Below are 14,277 nucleotides of genomic sequence, written 5' to 3'. Positions count from 1 at the left end.
TGTATTTACGCTTTGATTTGAATGAAAACAGCGCATCCGTGCAGCGCGGCTGACACAGAAGAGCCTACGCTGCCTGCGTTCAGAGCGGATATTCTCCAAAATGGTGCTACGGAGAGACACAGAGGAGACGAATTGTTGAATAAAGTCGTTATTTTTGTTTTCTTCGCGTACAAAAAGTATTCTCGTCGGTTCATAACGTTACGGTTGAACCACTGATGGCAGATGGACTATTCTGACGATGTCTTTCATACTTTTCTGGACCTTGACAGTGTAATTTACTTTGCAGTCAATCAGACAGTCACAAGCCTCCCGGTTTTCATCCAAAATATCTTAAATTGTGTTCCGAAGACTAACGAAGCTTTTAGGGGATTGTAACGACATAGGGGTAAGTGATTAATGACAAAAATTTCATTTTGGGGTGGAGTATCCCTTTAAGACTTCTCTCTATTCCTTAGTAAAAGTTTGTCTCAGGAGCTTTGTGAATAAGTTTTAAGAGAAAAATCTAAACACTATTATTATATACTATACTAACTATACATTTATTAAAAATATCACTTAGGCTATTAAAAAAGACTGTGACTTATTTTAAAACATACATAATCTGTAAATTGTAGGCTACTATTTGAGAATAAAATATATATGTGAATTAGCCTAATTAAGAATAAAAAATCACTGAGAAAGGTCCAAATAAATAAAACAACCTAAAACTCTACCTGCAACCTTGGAGCAAAAGGTTAATGCAATTTCCATTGGTAAATCTCAATCCAAAAGGCTACTACAACCACATGTAAATATATACAACTACATATAGCTTAATAACAGACAGATAGACAGATAGTGTTAATACAAATCGATGCCTCTTTAACAGTTTATTACTTGATTTTTGCCATAGCATAGATCAAATTTAGATATCAAAAATACGAAAGTATTATTAACCTACATGATCCTGAGAGGCAATCGTGAGGGCGCGTCGTGCCCCCGCGGTGAGCGGAATGGAAAAGTTAGTGTGGAGAGAGTGAGTGAGAGCCGGATCTATCCGTCGCCATTACTGACTGGAATGAGTGGGGAGGGAATGCCTCTCCGATTACACGCATACTACTCTTACTGCTAGAAAACACTGCAAACAACCACTTTGGGGGAATTTCTCCGATTATTCCAACCACTCAAAGGAAACGCGACAAAACTGGAATTTGTTTCGGCGTCCAATCTGTGGAAATTAAAGGAAATAGTTGGAATGCCTCCTATCTGTGGTGTCGGGAGCTGGGAGCGACCATGTTAGGTAGGGGAATGTACACGGAGTATGTGACTTTCTAGCACGCTTTTTGTCGTTTGTCTTACTGAATTTGGTTTAATGTGTGATTTATTTCCATGTCCAAGCGATAGTTGTGTAGCTTTATGTAAATGCACAGATTTGTCTGTCTCGCCTACAGTGCGTTGTGTCGGTGTCACACTTAACTAGCCCTGGCTAGCAAGCAAAGGAAGCATCTAATGCCTTGTAAGAGGCAAGGCCCGTGTCGATGCGAATACAAATAAGCATATTAACACATACTAAACGGATCTAAATCGCCGTGTTATTTAATGCAACAAGCGCATCTGCGTAATTGATTTGCTGTGATAAAACTATTCAGATGTGAAATTCAATTCCTGGGATTGAAATGCAGTGGACGCTTTTGGGTTGAGGTGTTTCGAAGTCAATTATACCCTAATTCCTCGCAACGTGGAACCCAAATTCAGTTTGCTGTCATAGCAATCATTGCGGATAATTGTCTCGACTAGTTGTGGGAATCGTCGAGTGCCCGTAACAATAGCGCTTCTGCTCGCGTTCTCACCTTCAGCAGATGTTTCTGTCTGCTTTACATCCTCGCTTGAGAAACAGCCCGCCGTCGTTAAGAAACGCGCCTCGACATTGATGTCCTGTGTTTCCGTGAGGTCCTTTCGTTGATATCCCATAAATGAGGTGGTTATTTATGACATTCTCAACATAAAGGCATAATTCGGCCAAAATGACATTTCTGTCATCATTTTCTCCAGGGTTCCCACGGTCATGGAATAACTGTAAATATGTGAGACTGAGAATGTTAAGTGTTTTCCAGACCCGAAAATTACAAGGCAATATTAAAAGTCATAGACATTTTTAAAGAGAATATGCATATTTCTGGTTATTTTGAGTTTTACGATATTTCATCAATTAGGTATTGATTTTGTGTGGAGTGAGACGATTCGTCAGCTGGCTGTTCTTTTGAGTCGGTTCTTTTCAATGAATCGATCAAACTGGTTCAGAAAATGGTTTGAAAGCAAATCTAAATGTCCTTATCCAGTAATAATAAATGACTGAAAAAGACATGGGAATGTATTGATCAAAAACACGTATGACTTTTCTTCTTCTTCTGTGGAACAAAGAATGGCAGCTTCAGTTATCACTTAGTGTCGTTATGTGAAATTCAACAGATGCAATAAAAAAAGTGACTCAGGCTGCCATTCTGGCTAAGATCTTCTTTTGTGTTCCACTGAAGAAAGAAAGTCATACAGGTTTGGAACGACATGAGGATGAGTAAACAATGACATAATTTTCACAAATGTGAATCTTTTAAAGAGGAGGCTTTACACTTTTCCCAGGCTTTACACTGCCAAATATTGAGTACAGTAGAGGCCTATTTAAAAGTGGTTCTAGTTATGCTGTCAGTGCCAACGCTGAATTGAATTGCATTTATAAAATATTTTCTAGTCAACAATAGTTTTGTTTATCATAAACAGAATGCTCTTGAGCATAAAGTAGCTGATTTGCTGCCTTATTTCTACTGACAGATGCATTTGTTTGTTTGCACAGATCTTATCACTGCTGAGGACAAGCATAGTGTGCATATTTTCTAAAAACATTGGAGTACATGCTGTAAATGTATATTACAGCAAAAGAGCTTGTCATTGTCAGTACTCCTACTTATATTATGATCAACGAATGAGTTGAAGATGTGTCAGATGTGGATCATTGTGAAATTTTGGGATATATTTGTACCCTGAGCAGTTGTGGTTGTGTTTGAAGATTTTAAATATAAAAAACCAAATAAAATATAAAATACATCGGCAGTAATATTATCATTATAAACATTACTGTCAAACTTGAATTTTTAGATATCCGCAACGATGCATACAGTTATGTTGCGTATTGCGAGTCATCATTTTTTTTATTGTACTTGTTTGTTTTGTATTGTGATTGTGCCTGTTTTGTCATCAGATTTATTAAATTCAGAATGATAAATGAGTGATTGGCTACTGAAAACTTTACAGTTTGTTATTGTTGACTAATTTAATATTTTTATGTTGCAGGAAGGTGATAGGAGAGGAAAGAGCAATTGTCTGGGACAGATGATCAAGATTAAAGCTACATTGGCTCATGCAAAGTGAGAAATGTAAATGCGCCTACACTAGCAAATGGAAGTACGTGCTTGCCTGGCCGGCATACTTTGCTTAGCATAAAAAGCAATGAGAGGGGCAATATAATGGCCAAGAATAAGGAGCCCCGTCCGACATATGCTGTCAGTGTTGTCGGACTCTCAGGCACTGAGAAAGAGAAGGGCAACTGCGGCGTAGGTAAATCCTGCCTATGCAACAGATATGTGCACCCCACTGCAGACTGCTATTACTCGGAGCACACTTCTGTGTTGAGCACAATTGACTTTGGAGGCCGCGTGGTGAATAACGATCATTTCTTATACTGGGGTGAAGTGTTACATCGTGGGGATGATGGCCTCGAGTGTCGAATCCAGGTCATTGAGCAGACTGAGTTCATTGATGACCAAACCTTCTTGCCTCATCGGAGCACAAACCTGCAGCCTTACACGAAACGGGCTGCAAATACGAAGCTTCAGTCTGCTGAGAAGCTGATGTACATTTGCACAGACCAGCTTGGGTTGGAACAGGATTTTGATCAGAAGCAGATGCCTGATGGCAAGCTCAACATCGATGGCTTTGTGTTGTGTTTAGATGTAAGCAAAGGATGCAATAGGAAATTCGACGACCAGATGAAATTTGTCCACAGCCTTTATTCTCAAATTTCCAAGACGAAAAAACCCATAATCATCGCAGCAACAAAATGTGACGAGTGTGTCGAGCAATACCTGAGGGAGGTGCAGACGTTTGTTACAGGTAAAAAGAATCTCATGTTGGTGGAAACATCAGCTCGAGCGTCTGTGAACGTGGAACTCTGTTTCAATGCTCTGATACAGCAGATGGACAAAACCAGAGGAAAACCCAAAATCATCTCTTATTTGGAAGCGTACAAATCCCAGAGACAATTAATAGCTTCAGTTTCAGACAAGTTTGAAAAGCTCATCGTTCAAACTGTCCGAGATTATCACACGAGCTGGAAAATTTTGAGCAATAAGTTGAAAAGCCACCCAGACTATGAAGAGTACATCAACTTAGAAGGAACCAAAAAGGCTAGAAACACCTTTTCGAAGCACATAGAACAGCTGAGACAAGAGCATATCAAGAGGCGGCGTGAGGATTATCTTACTAGTCTGCCAAAAATTCTTAATAAGTTGCTGAACAACCTGGAGGAAATTGAGACGCTTAGTTGGACTGAGGCTCAGAGCCTTATGAAGAGCAGGCCTGAGTTTCAATACTGTTTCATTGAGTTAGAACAAACGCCGTGGTATGAGACAGACCACCTCGATAAAACCGACGACAGAAGAGTGCCCTTCGATATCCTCAAAACCATGGAAGGAGAGAGGATTTATCAAAACCACGTACAGCATTTGATATCTGAGAAGAGGCGTTTGGAGATGAAGGAGAAATTCAAGAAGACGCTGGAGCGAGTGCATTTCATTAGCCCCGGCCAACTGTGGGAAGAGGTCATGTGCTTTGTCATGGAGGACGAGGCGTACAAGTACATCACCGAATCAGATCGCAGGGATGTTTACAGTCGGCATCAGCAGGAAATAGTTGAAAGGGCCAAAGAGGAGTTTCAGGAAATGCTTTTTGAGCATGCAGAGCTGTTCTATGACCTCGATTTGAACGCGACCCCAAGCTGTGACAAGATGAGTGAGATTCATGCCGTACTTAACGAGGAACCTAGATACAGAGCTCTCCAGAAACTCGCCACTGACAGGGAGTCACTTTTACTGAAACACATCGGGTTTGTCTATCACCCCACGAAGGAAACATGCCTCAGCGGCACGGCCTGCATCGATCTCAAAGTCGAGCAAGTCCTCGCCAACAGGCTAGTTCAGCTGGATCACGGCCGCTCGAATATCTACTACAACAGTGCCAACATTGATAAGGTTAACTTGTGTCTCGTGGGCAGAGAAGGATTGGCGCAGGAGCTCGCAAATGAAATCCGAGCTCAGTCCACTGATGATGAATACACCCTTGATGGGAAAATCTATGAATTAGACCTTTTGCCTGTGGATGTCAATTCCGGCATGCTTTTGAACCATTCCTGGATATCGACTTTCAAGCCCCATGGGTTCTTTTGTGTCTTCAGCTCTATAGAGTCGCTTAATTACATCGGTGACCGCGTAAGCCGGATCCGAGCTGAGATTGCCCAGAGCAGAAGGGATAGGTATAGCCAGCCTGTGCCATTCATTCTCATTCTAGCAAATCAGCGCGATAGTGTTTGCAAAAACATGCCTATTTTGAGGCATCAGGGCCAACAGCTTGCAAATAAGCTACAGTGTACTTTTGTAGATATACCCTCCAGCACTTTTCCCAGAAAGTTTAATGAGTCTCAGATAAAACAGGCCCTCAGAGCAGTGTTGGACGGATTGAAGCACAATTTCGACATGATGAACCCCATGCCCTCCATTAAGGATCTGTCTGAGACAGATCTGCGGATAGTCATGTGTGCCATGTGTGGAGATCCGTTCAGCGTGGATCTCATTCTCTCACCATTCTTGGACTCGCATTCCTGTAGCGCCAGACAGCCCGGGCAGTGCAACACATTGATCCTTGACAAAATCATCGGCGACAGCCGCAGACGCATACAGGTCACTGTGCTCTCCTACCACTCCTCCATTGGAATCAGAAAGGATGAATTGGTGCATGGGTACATTCTTGTTTACTCAGCAAAACGAAAGTCTTCCATGGCTATGCTGAGGGCGTTCCTGGCCGAAGTCCAGGATGTCATTCCAGTTCAACTGGTGGCCATTACGGACAGCCAAGCAGACTTCTTTGAGAACGAGGCAATAAAAGAGCTGATGACTGAAGGGGAGCACATTGCCACGGAAATTACGGCTAAGTTTACCGCTCTCTACTCCTTGTCCCAGTATCACAGACAGACGGAAGTTTTCACGCCATTTTTCAATGAGGTCCTCGAGAAGAAGAGCAACATTGAAAGCTCCTTCATGTTCGACAACAGCAGGGATGGAACAGGCACCGGGGAAGACGTCTTCCCGCAATCACCTCATAGCCATTCGCCTGCCTACCAATATTACCCTGACTCCGAGGATGATGGGGAGGGGCCGCCACCTTACAGCCCGATAGGCGATGATGTGCAGCTGCTGCCCAATCCTAGTGAACGGAAGTATAGAATCGACCTGGAAGGAAACGAGTACCCAGTTCACAGCACACCTGTTGGTGATCATGAGCGTAACCACAAAGTGCCTCCTCCGGTTAAACCCAAGCCCAATGTGCTGCCCAAACCTAACGTTAAGAAGCTGGACCCCAACCTTCTGAGGACCATTGAAGCTGGAATGAGGACCTCCCGGTGGACACGAGGTCCAATGGTGGGTCACGACGATGACCTTGAAGCATCCGATAACTATGCAGAGCCGGCTGACACTCTTCTCAAATCAAAAGGCTTCAGTGATGACATCTATGCCGTACCGGAAGACGCACACAGCAGATCTGGCAGGATCCGCAATTCGTTCGGCGGACTCGCTTTGCACGGGGATGAGGAGAATGGCTTTGACTCCATGTCTAAGTCTCAGGGTGGCAGAAGGCCTTCTAAGTACAAACATCGTTCCAAGATCCTCTTCAGCAAGACAAAAGCTTATCATAGACGAGTGCATTCAGATGTCAGTGATGATGAGTCGGGGCCTGCGATGCAGAAGAAGAAGAAAGGAAGGGGCAACCGAGGAAGTGAAGAAGATCCACTTCTCTCACCAGTGGATCCTTGGAAAGGAGGGATAGACAATCCAGCCATCACATCAGACCCAGAGCAGGATGATAAGAAAATGAAGAAAAAGAAACCACCAAAGACCAAGGAACCCAAAAAGGTAAGCTACTACTTTTCAATTACCTAGGAAAATCTAAAGTTAGTTCAGTAGTTTAATACCACAGTTAAATCTTTAGCAAATCTCAAAATGAATATTAATTTTTCATACTCTAAACTATTTTGTGATGTCTAAATTCAGTTTAAAATGATACATTTTAGTTTTTAGTTATTTTTAATTTATTTAGACAAAATAGTATAGAATTTTAATATCATTGTTTGCCAGAATTTTAGTATTTGTGCATCCTTTAAAAGATTGTCCACAAGATTTTATGTTGTTTCTAAGAAGCATGAGAAGATAATTATTGCAGCAGACAGAATGAAATGTGATTGTCATCCTCGTATCATAGTATGTAATGTCATTTTGTTTCTTAACAGACAAAGTCAACAAAGACCACAAAGCCATTGTACCCACCAACTCGAAGAAATTGGGAAAGCAACTATTTTGGGGTGCCTCTTCAGAACTTGGTCACACCTGATAGGCCCATACCTTTGTTCATTGAGAAGTGTGTTGACTACATTGAGCGCACAGGTAAGTTTCCTGGTTTTCTAAAGCTGATTAACTAAATAGCATCTGAAAATGTGGAACCGCTTGTCTCAGTTCTCCGGTTAGAGGCTGTTTGACAATTGAATCTTTCTTGTGTGAGTTTACTAGCATAAACTGATTTATGTTCGTTATTTTTGTTCTTGGCATTTTTCATTTAGTAGGTTGCTGTTTTAGGAACATTTGGAAACAATTTGTCTTTCCTGGTCCTGAGATACTTTACTGAAAATTGTACATATGTGCATTTCACATTGCTTAATTTGTGAGTCTGATACAGTCCATATGTTAAAGCACAGGAAATTCTGCATGCGGTTCAAATACCATCAATGAGTAAATGAATGAAATCCATTACTCTGAGGTAATAAATTCTGACACAACAGGAAGTTGACGGGCAGGGGAGGAGGGAAGTCAGTCTAGTAAATGATTGAATGGATTTTTATGGCACGTGTTATGATGATCTAATTTTTCCCAGAGCACTTTGTTCAGTTAGATTGTGGTTTGCATTTTCATGGACTCTGCAAGTGCTATGTGTAAACACTGAGGCCCATGACATATCGTAGCCACGGGGTGGGTTAACATCATTTCAGGACATGCTGGCCATATTTGGACTCGAACAAAGTCCGCTTCATATGCTTAAAGCATTGATAGAGGCTCTTTAACTGTGCCTGTTTGTTTGGTTACAACATGCCCTTCAGTAGCTTGTTCTGTAACTGTGTTCAATGGAAACTCTGACTAACATGGCTGTCAATAAGCCCAGCGGACCCATAATATAGCTTGAGGTTTAATTAGCGACTAGATGACACCCACATACCGCCGTTCAGGTTGGTTGTGGCTGTAGATCAGTGAAACTCATGCATGGATGACATGCACTGATGTGGTTTCTTAAGGAAATTATTAAGCTGCAGTTTGTGGTTTTTATGGTGTGTACTGGAAGTGGGCAAAGTGTCTGTGGTGAGCGTAATACTAGGCCAATTTGCTGGTTAAATTGATTTTGCTTTGTGAATGTGTGGCCGTATACACATGAAGCCTATACGTGATGATCCGAAACACTTTTTTTGCTGATCTCATGTTTAGATCTCACATAGTGCTGTGTCCACAGTTAATGTGCAGGACGATTGATTTTGTTGGTAAGTGGCTTGATTCTGTTTGTGACATGCAGGTTTGTAGACCATAGGGAAACATTTACCTTTATAAATTAGGTGTAATTTATGAGGAGACATGATATTAAAATAAAAAAAAAATCTGTTTTCATGTCGCTGATGAAAAATAGATATTGAAATTTTACAAAATGTTGTCTAAAAAAATAAAACTAAAAACTAAAATAATGCATTTTAAAGGCTACATGTGAATTTAGGCATCAAGACGTACAATATTGCAATTATTTCTTTAATTAATATTTCATATTCATTTTGAGATTTGCGCAATATTAAAATTTTACAGATAATCCGATTCGTTATTCTCATGTTAACAGATCGATAACAGATAAATGGACAATGTTAAAATTGTATGCAGTTTTGTTTAAAAAAAAAAACAAGACTGAAAATTAAAATCAGGCTACAAGTTAATTGAACATTATAATGAACAGTAAAAAAAATTAATATTTGTTATTTAATGTATTTTTTAAGATGATTTTTACCTGTAAGTAGGGCTGGGTATCGAGTTCGATACTTTTTAGGCACCGATCGAATTGCCTCGATACCATCGAGTATCGAAAAACGTCTCGTCGTTCGGTACCAAATTTCGATACCTAAGGGGTTAATCTCATCAGCGTCAGTGAGCCAATAAGCCTGCAGCACTAGCCGGTGTGTTCGACTAGAGGTGCAGCGCAGATCGATCATCCGCGAGAGCGATTCGAAAGCGCACGGAGCAGTCTGCTCTCTTTAGCTCTCGTGGTACTGTAATACCCAGTATAGAGTAGCGCGGGAGCTGCGTGGAGTTCCAATCATATGCAGATGTCCGTTCATACTAACGTTACACGACCGAAAGCGCGTGTTATGTGACCATTCATGCAAACTGTAGCATAATGCTACATAAGACAATAAATAAGATTTATATTCCGCTTTTACTCAAAACTCACTTTAAACCACCATCGAGTGTTTGTAATAACTTCCGATTGCCGTCTAACAGGGCCGGATTTACGCATTGCTCAAGACATTGAGCAAATAAATATAACAAACAATAGGGTAAAAAATGACAAACTACTTCCATGTCTTCCACCTTTTTTATGTAGGCTACGGAAATCACGCTTTCTTTCTCCCAGTCTCTCTCACAGACACGCACTCGCGCACACACACGGAGACGCGAACAGAAACTTCTTGTCAGCGCTGCACCGCGAATTTATCAGTAAAATAGTTTCGCAGCTGAAAAGCTACATGACATTTCTCAGTAGCGAGGTTCATGAAGGAGTTTAACTTAAAGATTCGCTATTAGTAGACGCTGCTGCTGAACGCTGCTGAGAGACGCACAGACGCAGGTATTCACATCAGTAAATCAGTGGAAAATGAATAGAAATTATGATTCTGTCTGAGCTATGCGTTTTAAAACGAACACTAACTAGTGTAAATGTAGCCTAACAGATGTGTAAACTGAAGACTATTTGAGCTTTAAAACTATTTGCACTGATTTTTTGTTTGTTACATTTTGTTCCTTTGTGCAGTGGCTCAGGAGATGAGTCTTTGAGTTTGTATAAACATCAACAAGCTGAAAAATAAAACCAAAGTTTTTTTGTTAGATAATGTAATCTTGTTAAAATTGATTTCATAAAATTGGTATCGAAAAAAGTATCGTTCAGGAACCGGTATCGAAGTCAAGGTATCGGTATCGATATCGAAAATTTTTGAACGATACCCAGCCCTACCTGTAAGTGATTGTTTGTTGATGAAAGGTAAATGTAAAAATAGGGGCAATGAGCATGAATAATATCCAATAACATCTGATAAATATCCAATATTGACCAGTACCGCTACATTTAAAAAAAATATAAGGTAAATGTTCAATATTAGTAGTCAATATTAATATTTATTATATTTGTACCATCCCTTTAAAATCAAGCCATTGTATTGACCGTGGCTGAATCTGGGCTTTTTTGGTTCCTGTGGAACAGGACGAGATGGCACAATGTGCCCATGGCTGCGTCTGAGCATCACAGGGCTCTGTTTAAGAGCTTTTTGAAAGCATCTTGCCTCAAAGAGCTGTGCAGATGAAAAGGTTCATCAAACACCCTGCCCCCCAAGCCAAACGCTCACTCCCTCCCATTTATGCCCCTCTATCTCGCTCTGTACTGCGTTGTGAAACCCAGAGGAAATGATAATACTTGACTCTTTTTCTCTGTGGTCAAGAACAAGTAGTCCAACAATCCACTCCTCCAAACATTGTGTATGCACACACACAGTCCTTTATTTCTTGCGGCCCATCCATTCTGAAAACCAAGACCCTGTGGCATTAAAAACTGTACAGAGAAAATGGACTTTATGGATGTTTCCTAATTGACTTTCATGGCTCATTTAGGCCTGGATGCTTCATTTATCCATCAGAAGAGTAACCCCATTGTCATTTTCTCCTTGCAGGGCATTGCAGAACCCCTTCTCTGTGAAACGTTATGGATGTTGTAGTAAATCAGCTCAACAGGGAAATATTTATGACTAATTATAACTGGTTATGATTAATAATAAATATTTAGATTATATCTTCGAATTAACTGTAGCAGAATCAATATTACAATTATTTGATCTGTCCGTCCACCGAGCAGACAATATAATCATTTATCAATTCAAGGAAAGATTATTTTCCTGGCCAAGGAGAATAACTGTCCTTCTTTATGCAGTGCTAGCAGTAATTTAACATATGTAGCAAGGGTTCAAAACATTAATTGACTTCGAATTGTGAGCAGCAAACAGAAGCAATCGATCGTGAATATAAGGGATTTAATAAATGAAACTATATCTAACATATAACTAACTAAGCAAAACACATACAGAATGAAACAAAGTAAGGAAAAGAAAGAGAAAAGTAAAAGGATGGCAGTATTTCACATCAATTTTAACCACAACCTTTGAGAATCATCAGAGAATCAAACATCACCTTAAAAGGGGCTGAAACTTAAACACGCATCTAAAGAATTGTAAACGGTTACTTGCATTGGCTTCGATTGCTGAACAAGAGTCCTGATGCGGTAGACAACGGAGGTCTTTGATGAGTTCGTTAGGAGTGAGCTGGAAGTTTACTTCTAGTTCTTCTGAAGATAGGAAAAGTCCACAGCGAATCGAAGTTACTTGAAGATAAAAACTGCCGGAAAATAAAAACTCAAGAGGAAAAATCTTGAGAGTCTTGGAAAAGTGTCGTCTCAAACGAAGAGGGTTTCTGAGCAAAGATTATTTCGGGCTAATCACTTTTGAGGGTTCCTATTAATCCCCGACTTGGGGTGGGCTAGCCAATACCAGGCGTGAATTTTTGAGCGGGAGAAGTTTCCTTTGTCTCCTTTTATGGCCCATTTGCATGTTTTATGGCCGGTCTGGAAATTGGTGCAGTTTTAACCCAAAATATAGTACAAATCGTATGATGCGTTTCACAATCACATACTGTACATCATTGTTTGAGAAATAGATAGCAGATCATTTTGATACCAAGAAACAAACATTTAGAATAGATTAAACCAAAGATACATACATACACCTGAATATCAGTGTTTAGGGCTTTAACTAATACAAATAACGAGTGGTAACTCAGCTAATCTAATAGGGAAACGTACAAACAACACATGCAATATACCAGATATATTTGTAGAGTATAATAGAGTAACGGTCTTTATGTGTGTGTGTGTGTGTGTGTGTGTTAGTTTGCTTGGTCAGCCAGGCCCATCGGTGCCTGGCATCGGGGTCATTTACATCTCTTTGGAAAGTGTTTGAAATCAGATGGGGAGATGATAGTGGGGGACTGCTTAGCATCTCCTTGATAGCGAGGAACCATTTGGCAATTTAGCCCCCATATAAATGTAAGGTCTGTGACCAGGACTGTAATTTATATGCAAATGTCAAAAGCTAAAAGGGGACCATCCATGATTTTAAGCAGACGCTACAATGTTTAGATATTTTTTTGAGACTTTAACTATGAATTAAACCATAAACTTAACAGACTCTGAGGAAGTATGATCAGAAAAAAGTCATTGCATAAGTTCCCAGAAAATATTTCCAAACCTTGAATAGGACTATCACATTCATTAGGCCTACGTGAGTGATTAAATGAGCTGACCACAGTGCACAATCTTTGTATTTTACTGTGACATGCTTCTATCCAAATGAAGGAATTTTATGCCAGTTTTGGAAATGTTGCAACAAATAGGATGCAAATTAGGTGCGTTTTATTTGACTTGATGTGTTCCTTATGGGTGCAGTGGTGCGGTAAACAGCTCTGTGGAAAGGAGGTAATTTGCAGACAGTTCTTTCTTGTTTAATTTTGTATGTTTGAATTGTTTAAAATGGTTGTGCAATACAGTTGGAGCATTAGCTAATTATTCATACAACACAGCATTTCCTGGAAATATTCAATGTTAATGTTGCAACATTTCGTGAAGTGACATGACCGGTGGCCAAGTATGGTGTCCCATACTTGGAATTTGTGCTCTGCATTTAACCTATCCAAGTGCACACACACAGCAGTGAGTAGTGAACAAACACACACACACACACACACACACACACCATGAACACACACCTAGAGCAGTGGGCAGCCATTTTTGCTGTGGTTCCCGGGGAACAGTTGGTGGTTCAGTTCCTTGCTCAAGGGTCTCACCTCAGTCGTGGTATTGAAGGTGGATGAGAGTGCTGCACATTCACTCCCCCCACCTACAATCCCTGGTGAACCCACAACCTTTGGGTCCGACTATCTAACCATTAGGCCACAACTGCCCCAATTAGGCCAAGACTGCCCAGTAAATGCAGTAAATTCTTTTGCATGTAAATATTCCCAATACAGTTAGTTGTTTAGTAATATTCCAGTTAGTTAATATTTCAACTAATGTGTTGGAATATTAACTAATTATTTATACAACAAAGCATTTGCTAGACAAATTTGAATGTTTAACTAATTTGAATCAGAATCTTAATATCCAAGTATTTAAATTTGGAACATTTATTATCTATTTAAACAACAATAAATTCCTGCAAATTAGGGCTGCACGATTACGCTTACGAATGCAATTGTCATGCACATTTTGTTAAAAAAGCCGGTTCTGTAATCAACAGAAAATCATCATCACGTGCTTTCAGATGGAGCAGAATTTACCGTATTGGCCCGAATATAAGACGACCCTGATTATAAGACGACCCCCCCTTTTTCCAGATGTACGTTTTGGAAAAAGGCTTTTTAAAAAACAAATCTTGTTTTTTCTCAGTAAAACACATTTTGTCTTTAATTATTTTCATATTGCATATTTTTCCTATTTTAATTTTTGTTTTGAAAGTATGGTAAAAACTAGGGATGTAACGGTATGAAAATTTCATATCACGATTATAGTGACCAAAGTTAT

General features: G+C 40.1%; 1 protein-coding gene across 1 annotated transcript in view; it reads left to right on the top strand.

The window, feature by feature from the left end:
- Positions 1-1,039: 1,039 nt before the first annotated feature.
- Positions 1,040-14,277, top strand: part of LOC107733129 (rho GTPase-activating protein 5-like) — a 55,984-nt gene continuing 42,746 nt past the window's right edge. Inside the window, exons 1-3 of the mRNA XM_016544630.1 lie at positions 1,040-1,279; positions 3,325-7,214; positions 7,589-7,742. Coding sequence (XP_016400116.1) covers positions 3,498-7,214; positions 7,589-7,742 — 3,871 coding nt within the window. The 5' untranslated portion in view covers positions 1,040-1,279; positions 3,325-3,497. The remainder of the gene's footprint in view (positions 1,280-3,324; positions 7,215-7,588; positions 7,743-14,277) is intronic.

Source organism: Sinocyclocheilus rhinocerous, unplaced genomic scaffold, assembly GCF_001515625.1.
Source record: "Sinocyclocheilus rhinocerous isolate Xijiao unplaced genomic scaffold, SAMN03320098_v1.1 scaffold8, whole genome shotgun sequence".
Lineage (NCBI taxonomy): Eukaryota > Metazoa > Chordata > Actinopteri > Cypriniformes > Cyprinidae > Sinocyclocheilus > Sinocyclocheilus rhinocerous.
Note: the sequence above shows the minus strand (reverse complement) of the source record. Positions and strands in the feature narration are given on the sequence as shown.